This window comes from Pundamilia nyererei, unplaced genomic scaffold, assembly GCF_000239375.1.
Source record: "Pundamilia nyererei isolate P.nyererei 1_Seehausen unplaced genomic scaffold, PunNye1.0 scaffold00029, whole genome shotgun sequence".
In the NCBI taxonomy this organism is placed as follows: Eukaryota; Metazoa; Chordata; class Actinopteri; order Cichliformes; family Cichlidae; genus Pundamilia; species Pundamilia nyererei.
Window position 1 is genome coordinate 4,143,285 of NW_005187430.1, and position 15,829 is coordinate 4,159,113.

The 15,829-nt window shown below is 41.9% G+C and overlaps 1 protein-coding gene across 1 annotated transcript in view; it reads right to left on the bottom strand.

Moving 5' to 3' along the window:
- The window catches only part of gfra4a (GDNF family receptor alpha 4a), a 151,662-nt gene that overhangs the window by 9,309 nt on the left and 126,524 nt on the right, over positions 1-15,829 (bottom strand). The window contains exons 4-6 of the mRNA XM_005728669.1: positions 15,020-15,359; positions 11,465-11,574; positions 9,660-9,794 (exon numbers count right to left, since the gene is read on the bottom strand). Coding sequence (XP_005728726.1) covers positions 9,660-9,794; positions 11,465-11,574; positions 15,020-15,359 — 585 coding nt within the window. The remainder of the gene's footprint in view (positions 1-9,659; positions 9,795-11,464; positions 11,575-15,019; positions 15,360-15,829) is intronic.

Here is a 15,829-nt window from a genome sequence, read left to right on the forward strand (position 1 = left end):
TACCTCTGGTGCAAATTACTGACCTCTGTCATCATTTTAAGTGGGGGAACTTGCACAATCGGTGGCTGACTAAATACTTTTTTGCCCCACTGTATATTAATATGCTTAATTTATCGACATGGACTTCACTGCAAAGAATTTAGTGTCCACTAAATTGTATGAGGCCACTGTTGTTATCATTATTATTGGTAACTGTGACACTATAAATAGCTGAAGCCATACTTAATGCTTCCCTTGTGTGAACGCACCTACTTTTTAGCCTCTCTTTTGTAGCACTCATTTGTTTTCTCTGAATTTACACAGACTTGCACATCTTCTTTATTGTTTTCATTGCCGTGTTTTATAACTTGTGGCACAAACAATCCAAATAATAGGTAAACGGAATCTCTACATTTATTTTGAGGCCAGAGATGGGAGTGGAAATGAGGCTTGTGCACAGAATGCATGTGCACGTGTGACCCCAAGTGTCTGGAGGACTGAAAACACCTCCTGCAGCAATGGTTGGAACCAGCTAGGAGTAATCTTAGCTTGAATGGTGCAGCTGTGTGTGTTGAATTCATTGAGAGAAAATTTGATTTACAGCATTTTTCTTTGTTGACTCAACATTTCTGCTTCATATACATTTTGAGTTTTTTGATTCTCCTTCCACTTAATCAGGCATCTTAAGCAACAACCCAGAGCCTTAAATCCTTCTGAGTTGTACTTAACAATGGATCTAGTCCTGGAACTAGAAGCCCTATATGCTTTGTTTAAATTCATGCCTTGTGCAATGTATAATCAAGACAGACTTTATATGTACAATGTTTGATTTTATGCACAGTGATTGATTTTAAAGTAAGGTCAAATTACACAAAATTATGCAGCAGGATTTTCATATTTTCCAGTGCTTTAATTCACTCAGTAAAAACCAAGGACATACACTCTCAGACCCTCTCAAACTGGCAGGATTCTCTCTTTAGTAAAATAAGAGCACCACACAGGGTCATGGGCGGTGGAGCGCCAACGCACACAAACCATCACAATACATGCTGAAAGTGCTCCACTGCAGTACTACAAGTGAAATGTGGAAATTAATCTCATTGTGAAATGTTAGAAATAGATGAGTGTGTTAGACGGAGGGGTTTTAATGCACAAACTGATTGGACAACATCTGTTTTTAATAAAGGACACACCTGTTGTGACTTGTATGACAATGTTATGAAAGAGCAGAGGGGTAGTTGTTGATTAGTGAGAACAAGAGGGTTCATTCATTGGCATGGGTGGTTACTGGCCCCGCACTTAACGCTTGAGAGGAGAACGAAGGGCCAACGCTGTGCAAAGTTTCTCTATACGGCATAATTAAACTTGCCTCAGTCCCACTTGAGAATACACTGAAGTGCAGCGTCCTCTGCATACGGCATCGCAAGTTGGGAATGTGAAGTAATGACTAAACACAGAATAGCAGCTGAGTCATAACATCCAATCAGCACACAATGGTGAGGTTAAATAGGTTTTTATGCGTTAGCCGGCAGCAACAGTGAGCAATTATGTTTAACAAAAGCACAAAAAAGAAAAGTAAAAAGGTCTTTGATGCTTTTTTTGTCTTATCGACCACCAAAAGCGCTTTACAATTCAAACCGTCCTCGCCCACAAAGTGATTTGATTTCATATTATCTTTATCAGTATGGGGGTTCGGTATCGTGCCCCAAAGAGTTCCGATTACAGGATGACCCAAATGTTTTTGTCATCCACTGACAGATTTGATCAAAATTGTAATGGTAGCATTTTCTTATAGCTGTAAGCTTTTAAAATGTGTTTGATAGATGGTTGGGATTCTGAAGTACTGTATATTTATCTGTACTGTATAAATGTCGAATGTCACACGGCGTTTTTAACTAGCTCACACTAAGTGGAACATTTAACATCTAAAGAGCCAGACACTGGATGTTAACATCACGTTTTCAGCGACTTCAGATGTGAGAAGTTATCCATCCAGCAAAGAAAAGATGCTGAAAATGATGCGCTAACAATCATAATGTTTAAAACGTGAAATGTGACGTTTTTTTAAGTGTCGTTAAACACAGCGGGTCTTAAAACATTATGTCCCTTAATGTGTTGGTTGGTTGAAAAGGGAGACTCAGTATAGGCACAATGCCACCTCTATACAGCTCTATACAGCTCTATACAGCTCTAGCATGCAAAAGATTCTGACTGTCCAAAGCCTAAATCGGCTCCTCAAGCAGCAAACAATGAGTCATAATACTATCAGAATCTAAAATTTAGATACAGATTTATATGAATTGCATAAATGAATTTTCATTTTAAAACCACTGGCATGTAATACTGGTCTGTGTACCTGGAGAGGATGTAGTACAGTATGGCTCTCTACTCTAGTGCCAATAAAATGTCAGTCAAATGGAAACCACAGTGGAATGTAAGAGATCTACTAAAATGTAAGTTTAGAAACATGTAACTTTCTTCCTCTATTTTTTCTATGTTTTTCACACTTAAATGTTTCAGATCATCAAACAAATGTAAATATTACACACAGACAAAGTCTACTCCACTTTGTCAGGCAGGTCCTATTTAAGCGATTTCTTGATGGAGAACAGGTGTGGCAGTAATCAGGCCTGGCTGTGGCTAGAGAACTTGAACTTCCAAAGATGTGATAATATTTTAAGACCAATTTAGTTAAAAGCTTTCTCGGGATGGTGTACAGTGTGCCCTAGTGAAGGACAAAAGAAAGAGAGGAAAGCTTAAAATACTATCAGCTCATTAAAAGTATTTTGAGTAGCAGGAAAAGAAATCTCTGAAAGACCTGCCACGTGACCTGAGAGATGCATCTGGCCTTTCAGTTAATCTATTATTTGCTAAAGCATCATCAGAAAAGGTCTCAGTGGAAGGATGGCAAATGCAGATATGTTAAATTACACAAGAACTGTACTGAAAATCAGTGGAAACAGGTCGTCAATATGCAAGGAGGCCAGGAAGGTACAACTCCAAAACACGGTGGAGGCTCTGTCGTGGTTTATGGCGACATTCAACCAGTGGTGTTGGTAATTTTGTCAACAAGTGATTGAATCATTACTGCAGAAAAAGTATCACCACCCTTTATCCACTATATAATACCTGGAAAACATCGAATCTTGAGAGCACCGTGTATAAATTAATACCTGTAAACCTCAATAAGTGAAGCAATGCTGTAAAGAAGAGTGAGCCGCAAAGATAAACTGATAAAAATATCAATTACTTCAAAAAACTACTTCAAGTTAGTAGTACTGAAGGTGCTTCTACAAGCTACTGAGTCATGGGGTGTACTTAGTTTGACAGAGGGCTATGGAGTCGTGTGAAAACGCACTTTTCCACACAAATATACAAATGTGTACTTCCACAGACTACTGCCTGCCATCCATTGTCATCAAAATCTCTTGTCGGCAAATTTATAATGACTAGAAAAATTCTGAGATCTTTTTCTCTTTTTGCAGGAGCATAGGAAACAGATGTTCAAATTTGGATGTAATTCAGTCAAACAGATGCTGTTGATATTTCTGTTTGAATACTCGAGTGATTGAAACAGATAACATTTCTACCTTCACTGTCTACCAGAAGTATGCAGTAAAATTACAGGCGCGTAAAATACAGACAGAAATGTTTGGTTAGCAGAGCGTTGACACAGAGCAGGAAGGTGGAGAAAGTCAGAGACGGCAGACATGGATACTGGACTATGAACTGGTTCCCTTTAATGTATTTAAGAGCCTCAAATATCTGTCACCTTTCTGTAAAGGTTTGACAAAATGATCACTGATTATTTAAAAGGACCATAAGAAGCCTGTGACTGCGAGGAATATCACATTATATTTCCTGTGTACAATTTACTGACTGCTGGATTTATAAGGAAACTCATTACATCAAGTTGTTGGATTTATAGCAACCAGAATGAATTATGACCATATAATGAATTAATATTCTATAGGCATTCATTCTCATTTGGCTAATGGCTTACTCAGCAGCAATTACGTTTTCATGAAAGTCACTTCAATTAAAATATGCTCAAAATAAAGACATGACTGTCAGATCCATCAATTAATAACCATAGCTTATACTGTAAGATGAATGTGAGCATGAGACATGAAAAACCCTCATTTTCCAGCTGTTCCTGAGGGGGAAAAAACCCAGAAGCGACTCACTGAATTTCAGTGATGTGAATTCAGAGTCTTCAGCGGAGTATCAGCGTGTGACGCACAGACATTGATTTCTCACAGGATCATAAACAAATTGATCGTTCCTCCTGAGATAGTTTGCCTCTGCAAAGAAAATTCTGCAGCAGTCAATGCAGCGCCTTGACTTGAGCATCAGCATCGAGCACTGGAGTTGCTGGAAGGGTGACCTGTTTGTTCCTTTAGCCCTGCAGCTAATTAGGGAATGCATGTTGCAACAGAATCTCAATGAATTGACAGTGAGAAGAAATCAAATGCTGATCCCATTTGAGGCTATATATACATATATAAGGCTGTGGACTACCATGCTAATGGTGCTGTGGGTCATTAGCATTGGTAGGACAGGTGGGAAAGTGTGCCAGTGCGCTCAAAGCGTGCAGTTAGGGTTCGGCAGCGCACAGCAATTCCCTGGCAGCGTGACGGATGAGAGAAGCGAAGGATGCAACTCCAGCTGCTCGCCACCATGCCTCACCACCCGCCATCACGCAGAGATGAAGTGCCAATTGATATCTTTAGTGGTAAGCTGTTGTGACAGTTTCTTTGTAAATGTTTGGCCACGGCTGTTTAAGCACAGCCATCTCTTCCACTTTTAAGTTTCCTCCTGAGGGCTTTTTTTCCTCTTTTACTGACTTCACAGGTTCCCTGGGGCATTAATGCAGAGCCCATCCTATGCATGCCCCGGTTCTGTCCCCAAACTCCCCAACGTATTGTTGGCCACCCTGACTTTTCCCTGTTATAATACCAATTCAAGTTCCAGAAAAGATTTTACATAATTGCAGAAATAAAATTAGCTTCACCTCCATCTGTCCTCTCTTTTTTCCCCCTGCCACGCACAGAATGAAGAGGTCCAGAGCTGCTGCTCTGCATAGTGATGCGACTATTACTGCCGTGATGAGGAAGTAAGGTGGGGTGACAGCTGTTTTTAAAACCTGACTGAGCTCGCTCCATACAGGGAAGGCTTTTTTTCCCCAGCAGTTTCCCCCTCCCCTGTCTGCAAACAACTGTATTCTTCCCTGCCACTATTCTCTCTGTCCGCCTCATTAGTTCGGAGGCAGGAAACCAAATTAGGCTCAATTACAAAGTCATCAAAGGCCATCTGAAGTCCTGTCTCAGCAAGCAGGCCCCAGCACAAGGGCGGGGTTGTGCGCAAAATAACGGTGGATTCAGCTGCAAGAAATTTACACACAAAAAAGACAAGGAGGATTTATTTAACCGATGATGATGATGTCGCTGTCCATTTGTAAAACTGAACGATCACTGAAGACAGGAGAGTCTTCCCCTGTACTCAAAACGAATAACAATTCTTTACACGCTGTGATTATACAAGAAACATGGGAGAAAGCAAACAATGAGGAACTCTCCCAGGGTGCATTCATTTCCCCAATTATTGGATCCAATCCAAACTCGCTTTGTCAATTCATTACGGACACTTTCTCCCCCCAAAAAAGAGGTGTTGTCTGCCCGAGTATTAGAAGAGCAACTAAATTCCAGCTGAGATGAGTGTGACATGCACTGCTGGTCCTTTCCCATTAGAAACTTGTTAATCCTTATCATCACATGTAGAATGTTTGACTTCAGCCGTTCGCTCAAGCTGTTTCCACTTTTGGCCAAGATGCAGGAAAATGAGGCCAGTGACTCTGAGCTCTGTTTTTCTGGGTCTTTAAGGAGCTTACTGTAAACAGCACACGGGAGCTGCCATAGCAAGTCTAACTCCTGACTGCAGGATACCCGTGAGGAGTTTCACTGGACAGCAAGACATCCATGAGCCAGGTCTTACCTGTAATCTAATTCATTCTATGGAGAATTGGTAACTTTGAGTTTTAAAGCGAGATTTTAATAAAGGGCAACATGGTGGCACGGTGGTTAGCACAGTTCAATTCCACCACCAGGCCGGGGTCTTTCTGTGTGGAGTTTGCATGTTCTCCCCGGGTATTCTGGCTTCCTCCCACAGTCCAAAGACATGCAGTTAGTGGGGATAGGTTAATTGGAAACACTTAATTGCCCGTAGGAGTGAATGCGGGAGCCCTGCAACAGACTGGCGACCTGTCCAGGGTGTACCCTGCCACTTGCCCTAAGACAGCTGAGACAGGCTTCCTAAAAAAGATAAGCGGAAGCGAATGGATGGATTTTAATAAATATCCAAAGGCCTGTTTTTTAAAACTACTGAGACATTGTTTTCTGTTAACAAGGTTTGTTTGAATCTTCATACTTTGTCTTATTAAGCATCCAAAATTGCAAAGTTGCTTGGTGAACATCTGCTGCCCCTGGGTCTACTGCTGTATAGCTTTTTTTCATCATGGTTATATTAATTGTTTCTGGGAATCGTCAGCTGGTCAAGCAGAGTTTGAAAAGTTTGAAAAAATTGTGACAGAAATACTATCTAGTGTATGGCTCATCTCACTATCTTTGACCAGCTATTAAATCCTTTTATTATTCCCTGACATGAAAAATCAAGTGTGTATTTCTGCTTTATTGTGCAGCGTAAAGAATAAACAGGTGTGTGGAAAGCTGTGCAGTCTGAAACGAGTACATTTGCAGGCTTTAATCATAGGTGTTGATGTAAATTTCACACTTAAGACCAAAAGCCAGGAAAAATAGAGCGATCATGTGAAGGCAGAGGAGCAGAGGGTGAGATGCTGCAGTAACAGCAGCACAGATAACACGCCGACACCATCGGATCACTCGTGGCAGGGTTTATGTTGCTGTGGAGTCTGGTTAAATCAGTGGTAAGAGGCCGTTTGTCTGACATCTGATGAGAGTTTGGTACTTGGCTGTTCTGTCGCAGTTGAACATATGTATAAACTGACCCTGAATATCAGTTGCAGTTTGCTTTGTAGTGTCACTACAGTCACACAGTCCAACGTCTGGCGTCTGTGGTTTGTCACTGATGTTGTTATTCACGCTGACAGCTTTGTAAGAACATGTCTGCTTTTGTTGTTAGAAAAAATATAATAACCCCAAATAAATCCCAGTGTGTGTGTGTGTGTGTGTGTGTGTGTGTGTGTGTGTGTGTGTGTGTGTGTGTGTGTGTGAGACACCAGCAGCTACAGTTTGTATTACTTTGTCACTAATGTCATTCTTCTGTCACTGGCGCCATCATTCATTCGGAGGGATGATCCCGTATCATCATAGCCGTTTTGTTGTTGTTGCTGGATGAATAAAAGATTACACCGGATTGGTGGATAATTCTAACGTAACACCAGCTGCAGTTTATCAGCAGAATGCACTGCAATTAAGAAAACATGCTATTATTGTTATTTTTGTTTTCTGGCGTGATAAAACTCCCTGCGAGTTGCATAAACAAACATATGTGATATTTGTGTTAACCCAATACTTTGTGCCACCAGCTGTAGTGTTTCATTAGTGTCACTGGTCTACCGCTGCCATAATTCACAGTGCTGTTTATCTGACAGTTTAATTGTGAAAATAAATAAATGACTATTGACTGAAACGATAACAAGGGGGAAGGAGCGGCTTTTTACTTTGTCGCTGATGTGTCACTAGAACGAGCTTTCCCAAGAATCCTTTTCAAACACGGTAAAAGCAAAGTGATGTTTAGCAGCACAGTTGAGGGTAATAATCGAACAATAATTTCCACTGTTAAAGGCTGGATGATTCAGATTTTATGTTTGAAAATAACCAGGAATGATTCACAGATTTAAGAGGACCAAAAAAAAAAACCCTTCTTATTCTTACAGGTGCCAAATTTACAATATAAAAATTCTCAGAGATTAAAGTCACAAATTTGTGAGAAAAGACTAATTTTTATTCTGTCAACGAAGCAAATGTGATGCAGTTCTTTTATTATAACTTTTTTTTCACAAATACATTACTTTATAAACTCAAATTACATCTACAGCACAGTAGTAGTGCATATTTTTTTCTAGTAAACCTACAAATTAAGACTTTAAATTTGTTTTTCTCCCCAAAATATTACTCTTCTAGAAAAGAAAAGCACACAATTACGCAGCCATAAATTGATGACACAACTTTTGGCAGGTTGCTATTTCTGATTCAAATTGCCACATTTTTATATAAAATTTTGAATTGTGCTCTGCACCATAAAACTAGCTCTGGTCTGCTGGTTGGCTGCAGTTTGAAAGGCCCATTTGTTTTAAGTCCCAAAGAAGGAGCGGGCAGTGGATAATAGCTGGCAGTGTGTTACCAAGTTACAATGGACAATTTTAAATGGACCATCCAACAGAAAAGTAAATGCATTATCAGAACTGCCGATGCTGGAAACATTCCTCGCAGATTTTGGTTCATATTAACATGATAGCGTCACAAAATTTCATCATCAGATCTCAGCTCTATTGGACTGACAACTGGTGACCAACTAGTTGAATACAGTGAACTCATTGTCATGTTCGAGAATGTCTTCATTGGTACATTGTGTTCATAAGGGGATGGACATGATCAGCAGCAGTACTCAGGTACACTATGGGATTTTAATTGGCACTAAGTCACCTAAAGTGTGCCAAGAAGTCATTCACCAGATCATTACACCACCAGCAGCATGAACCACGGATACATAGCAGGATGGATCCATGTGTTCCTGCTGTTTCTGACCCTACCGCGTGAATATCGTCACAGAAATTAAGACTCATCAGACCAGCAAACATTTTTCCGGTCGTCTATTGTTCAGGTTTGTTGAGCCTGAGCAAATTATAGCTTCAGTTACCCTTTCTCTGCTGACAGCAATAACACCCAGTGTAGTTTTCTACTGCGGTAGGCGATCTGTTTCAAGGTTTTACCAGTTGTGCATTCAGAGATATATATCCTGGTTGAAACAACTAGTTATTTGAGTTATTGTAGCTTTCCTATCAGCTTGAAATAGTCTCCTCTGACCTCCAGCATCAACAGGGCATTTTCACCCAGAGAACTAACTCTCACTAGATACCTTCTCGTTTTCAGACCATTTTCTTTAAACCCTATAGATCATTGGGTGGGCAAATCCCTGTCGATCAGCAGATTCTGAAACACTCAGCCTGACCAGCCTGTCTGGCACCAACAACCATGTCATGTTCAAAATCACTCAAAATCATCATTCTGATACTTGATTTGAACTTCAGCAGGTCATCTTGACATTGCAGCAACTCAATGCCTAAAAGCGTTGAGTTGTTGCCATGTGATTGGCTAATTTGATATTTGTTTTTAAGTGCCATTCAAGAGGTCTAGTGTATATTTTCTATTCAACACAGTTCAAGTGAAAACGCAAGTAAGTAAGTAAGTAAAGTAATGACTACCCCTCTGTCTGCTCTGTTTCTCATCTATGTACAAAACAGCCTGACTCCCGTGTGGGTGGCAGAACATCAAAGGGATTTTTGCACCACAATAAAAGCGTCACAGATTATTCTGTTCACAACTAGACTTTCTTAATTCTCGCACTTGCTCTGGTTCTTAGTCTGGGTTGTAATTGCTTCTCTGTTGCCAGAGGTCTCTCTTTTTGCAGTTGTTACTTACTCAGGCAGATGTTGTCGTGGAAAAAAGTGAGAAAGTCGCTGCATTGTTCCCTGTGGTTGCCACTCGCTGCGCAGGAGCACCAGGGTCCCACATTGGAGGTGGAGTTGTCAAGGTAGTTGGGAGTTATTGTGCTTCCTGTTGAGGGCAGGAGAGGTGGAAAACAACACATTTCTGTATGTTTACAGGCGTACTGAGCCAACACATCTCCTCACATTACTATCTTTACGATGCAGTGATTGAATCTGACCTTAAGCGAGCTCGCATAAAAAGGAAGCTATCTCTTTGATTTAGCCGAACTGTGCGGAATATTTAACATCTTTTTTGTTATTCAAGCTATTCCGCCCGTCTCCCCGTGCAACACTCTGCTCGTAAGCGCCTCATAAAAACTGCAGTTTCCAAAGAAAACCCCCCAAAAAGTTGTCTGACTGAGAAGTTTGATGTCATTCGAGCTGAATTCTGGCTGATTTAATCTTGTTACGCTTAGCCTGATTATGACCTTACTCTGATTACGATAATCAAATAAAGGCATTTACATGGCAATTTCTATCATCCCGGCATTGCCCTAATCATGTTAAGACTGAGTTATTAGTGCGTATGTAAATGTATTCATTGAGAGGGAATGTGAAAGGAATTTAAAAAGAGGAACGGATGAAAACGGAGTGAATGCGCAGACGGGCAGGTTAGTTAGTGCCGCAGCCGGACACCAGCTGGGACCGAGTCAGGCAAAGAAATCTTACTGTATTATGTCACACAGCTAAAAATACTCTGTCTGTGTAACTGGTGATTATTCAAAAATGTGATTTTCATCGTGGGTGAATTTATCATACATACAGTGCATCGCTGCTAGCTTATCCTCTTGATCTCTTGCAACCTTCCTACTTTGTTGATGTTACAACAGATCCAAGCATCCAAGTACCGCAGCAGTTGTTTAGGTTTTCTTTTACACTTATGAACTCCCCAAACATGCGCATCCACCAGATGCGCCAGCCTGGCAAACTCTGATAAGAGCAGCGGCCTGAGACACAAAATTCAGGCGCCGTCAGAGTCTTTCTTTTCGTTTTGAATCTTTTCAACCGTTCAGTGGGAAATGATTGGAAAGTCATTCCCTGGGAAGCCTTCTAGTTTGTATTTTTTAAAGAGGGTGAGGATAAAACCGCTGCACTTCGAGGCAGTGTGGCAAAACAAAACAAAAAAAAAAGTTCTGATTTACCTCTATTGATTTTTCTGGGACTTCCAAACAACAGCACCTCAGAGTTTCACTTCGTCTTGAGTTGTCTACAATGGCCAATCTGTGCTGCACAGCTTTCTGTCTCCGTCTTCCTTTATCTGTCTACTTCACTTTCCAACAACCCCCCTCTCCCCCACACACCCTTCTTTTTGCAGTACTTCACTTGGGTATTGTTGTCCAATAATGACATGTTTGAACTGAGTGCTTTTTAACAACCTTTTGTGCATTATGTGATCCTTTGTTAAGTTTTTGTACGAAGCACAATAGGCCGTGTTCTGCGCCTCTACCCAGTCCCGCTCATTGTCACGTCAGGGATAATTCTCTCAAAACAGCGGTCAATAGTTGTAATTGCACTACTTATAATGCCAACGATTTGGCTGGGCACGCTGTAGCCACATTAATCAGCACTTCATCGATTCCTAAAGCGCGCTCCTCATCACAATCCTTGATTCATTCTTTTGAGCCCTGTTCAGCGCACTTGTCTGCTCTTGGCCTTCCTCCCTCGAAAACCTTTTGTTCCCAATCTATCACCGAAGGTGGGCGAGCCGGAGCTGGTGCAGAAAGATTTAGTTCTTACCTATCAGGCCGGTGTATGCGAGCAGACATTGCCCGTAGTTCTCCTGCTTGCAGCCACTGGCACTCTGCTCGGAGGGCTGGCAATCATGCTGGAACTGTGCCCAGCGAGACCTGTGGGAGCAATAACATGCCATCCATCATTTACTTGTGCTTGGCTGCTGCACACATCATGTCAATGAGTGGTGGCCAGCGCTGGTGCTTTCTCTCATCTAACCCCAGAATGTAGGTTTGAAAACCACCACGCTCATCTACCTGCTTGTGCTCCCCGTGACAACTCCCTCTGCCCTTCAAGATCTCCCGCTCTACAGCACTTCAACCCTACTCCAGCCACCCATGGTGACATTCATCCCCCTTTATTCTTTCTTCCTTTTTTTCCTTCTCCCTGGCAGTCGTCTTCTGGAAAGCTGCCAGGCTGTAAAGAGTCAATGAGGGGCAAAGATAGGCCTTAGCTCTGCTCTCTTAATACTGTGGGTGCTGTCTGGCAGGCCTGGCCACGAGGAGATTAGACAAATATGGATCTTTCATATAAATACTTCCTCCCACATCAGCTTTGCCTTCCCGCCTTACCTTTCCTGCCAGCCGCACAGACATCCAACCTCATCACCGTCATCGTGCGAGGCTATCGAGGCCATCATATTGCATCATTGGCCCCCGCCGACTGGCATTTGCGACGGGATCCCCTCAGGGCACCACAACTCTCCACTTTGCCCTCATTTGTCATGTCATTGTAATGATGTGCGTAAAACTCATAGGCTGTGCGCTAAGTGAAGGCATCCTCCGCAGGCAGCCAGTTAATGCCGGCTGACTGGTGCGCGATTGGTGGGCCGTGCAGGGGCCTTGAGATGCTCTATCCGTCGGGGCGGCAGTGGAGAATAATGCCTGATCGATAGCCGTGACAGATGAAGCCCTTTGTCTTCCTGACATTTGAAGAGGAACTAGATTAAATGCTGGCGACCATTTGCTGTCAGTAAGAGGAGGCTGACTGGATGCTTCTGAGAACTCCGTGTTCCTGGGAGAAACACACCCTATGAATCCTAATGACCTCATAAGGCATTGTTAGTTTTCTGACTGGACGCTTTACAACCCATTTAAATTTGAATTAAATCCTTTGGTAGTCACATACATGGGGACATAAACGCCGAATAACTAAGCTTTCTCAGATGACTCACCATGCGAGGAGGGTCACTTTTTCTACAAACTATTTTCTGATCCTGACGATGTCTTCACTGCTGTTAATAAACATTTTTCCAAGCAACTTGCCAGGAAAACCATGCGTGAATCCCCAGTGAGAAAGGCTGTTTCAATAATGACTATTTCACATGGCTGCTTCACTTGGAAAATGAATGCAGAATTTAATTGAGCTAATTAAACACAGTTAATGAGTATAACAATTGCATTAATTAAACACAACTGACTAATTAAATCTAAATGAACATATCACCCTAGCCAGACACATCTTCCAAGATATACACGACGCTATTTATTGTCCTGAGGGAAAGTCAGCGAGCGAGGCCACCATCAACAGAGCACTTCAAATTAAACCAGACAGCGGTGACGATGACGCCACATCTTGTACTCGGTCAGAAAAAATAAATCAACTTGACACAACTTGCAACTTAGCTTGTCACCTGTCAGCAAACTCGTCAGCTTAGTCACTAATGGGACAGTAAACCCTTACAGTTTACACTCAACACCTCGTGTACTCTGGGAAAGGCGGTGAATAAAGCATGGCTCTGTTCCCTCAGTGGTCAATAAGACTGGCTGTTATTGCTCAGTGTTGACCAAATGCACCAACTGTAGAGGTAGTTATGAAGTAAACTGTAGTCGGAATCAAACTTGGCGAGCCTGTTTTGCTGTCATCAGTATTTTCGTCCAATATTCCGTCATCTGTGCGCCTTTTGCCCGTCTTTATCTTTTTGCCTTTTATTGGTCGCTCTCAGTTATTGCTTTTTCTTTGGAACTCTGCCTAGACAACCGGCATCCTGGAGTTACCTCTTCACTGCTGACATTGCGACTGGTGTTTTGCAGCCGCCATTTAATAAAGCTGCCAGTTGAGAACCTATAAAGGGTCTGTTTGTCGAACTGGAGACTCTGACGTGCCTTTGTTCTTGCTCAGTTTCCCCCCCACAGCCTCTCGCTTGTCTTTTCTAGTAAGAGCCAGTTTTTCCAGTTATGTAAAAGGAACATTATGCATCGTTATGTGAGTTGTTTTTTTTACTGGGTTCATTACTTGTTTGTTTGGGTGTTATGACACTAACTGAAACCACAGCAGGTGATGTTTTCGGCACCCAACTAGAAGATGACAATGGCTTTCTTATAATAATCAATTAGCCTTTTAACAGGATACAGTTGCGTTCGGCTAACTGAGCAGGGAAAGTTACATCTATGTCCACGCTGCACTGAAAACACTGAATGATTTCCATGAATCTCCAATTGTTCTTTACCACATGTCTGTTCAATTCAGTTATATTATAAATCTAAACAAAAGTGGCTTCCTTCAAAAACAAAGACCTCCCTAAGCAGCCCCAAACCTTTTGAGCAGTACAATAAATCAGGTGTTACTTTATCTTATTTTAACTGTCTTCTTTTCTTTTTAGGTGAGTGGTTGAAGGTTCTCTGGTTGAAGCGGACATCCACCCGTCCGCTCCACACCCTCAGATTTCTGCATGCAACACTTTTTTCTGGGTGCACTGGCCTTGGAGCCTAGACACCAAACTTTAATTATATTGATGCTAATGATCATAAATAATAAAACTGCTCTATGTCTGCTTGATGTGTGTGTGGGGACTGTTTGCTAACACTTTAGCAAACCTCTTTTATGTGCAGCTTGTCTTTCAGCTAGTGGTCAAAAATTAATGGCTACAATTTCCATGTAAGAAACTACCGATCGCATTATTCTTCTCGTGTCCTCGCTCGGTTACTGTGCGATTGTTATGGTATTCAGGAGCCCTGTCATTTAAAATGAATCAAGCTTTAAATTTTTCATCGTAAAAAGCAGAAAGTCAAAGAGAAAAAAAAGCTGGTGTTAAAAGCGTACGACAAGGCAAGACTCAAATAGTTTCCTCAAGAGCCGACAGATCAAAGAAGATCTGCGATGTGTCAGTAACCTCAGGCGAGTGTTTACCAACAAGTTTAACAAAAGAACTCGATAAGCTGATACAGTCTTTAAAGCCTGTTTCTCCATTTAAGTGGGAGTTTACTTTCAGCTTCTACACGTCAGATAACATTTATCTCAGTTTTAAGTCTTTGAGCATCATTTTAAAGAACGGGCACCTTCTGAATCAATCCGTTTGTCCTGGATTAGTTATTTCAAGTGTTCTGAATAAGCGTCTGAGCAGGATGTGATAACCATGACGTGAAACATTTAACAAAGTGATTTTACTTTTAGGTCAAAATATGGAAAAAGACCTTTTGTGAGCCTTTAATAGAAGCTGCAGCTGCTGAAAATGATTCTCAATTTAGTGTGAAAAGTGATGTCAACTCTAGAAATTATGTGTGAAATGTTTTTAGCAGGAGGCAGCATGTAAGACCAGATTTTTTTCTTTCACATTTCTACCTGCACACATAGTCTGCCTTGCAGATCCGCAGCTGAGCCAAACAGTTGGGCTTTTCCTTGTCTTCGTAGGAGCAGGACGGCACGATGGTTTGCCTGCGGCGCTCTGCGCAGGCTGTGTCGGTGCAGGGACAGAACAGCAGCTCGTTGGTGTATTCAGGGGGGACGCGGTCGAAGAACTTCCTCAGCGCCTTGTTGCACTTTGCTCGATTGCACGGCCCCGAGCGGGCAGACGGCTGGATGCAGGAGGAGACGTACTCCGTACGAAGCTTCTGACACGTCTCATCTATGTTACACGCCTTGGCAGCGTCCAGGCAGCGGTTCACTGTCGTCACTTCAGACTCTGAAAGGAAGAAAGAAGACATAAGTGAGCGGCAGAAAGGCTTACATCCTCGTGTGCAGAAAATCAAATCTCAAGCAATGTTTACAAATGATTTGAAGCACTAATTGGAGTTAGGATCGACTCGGCGGCCCTCACCTCTACACTCGGATGCAGAGTTGCATTTACAAGTGCAAAAAACCCCAAAACAAAACAAAACAAAACAAAAAAACAAAACCAAACAAAACCAAACAAGATGTCTTGAAGAAGAAAATAAACCAAAATGATGATTGTATGTAATAGGCCTCTCTGTAATGAATAGAACATGAATGGTGTCTAAATGTTGTATGAGTGCGGGCACTGGATGTGTTTCAGCCAAGGCCTAATGGCTGAATATTTCATTCTGCTGGGTTAATGCAGAGTGGCAGCGCTGAAAAAGCTGCTCCTCCATCTCTCCAGCCGCACAACAAGGCCTGTAATTACTGTTCCTTCCC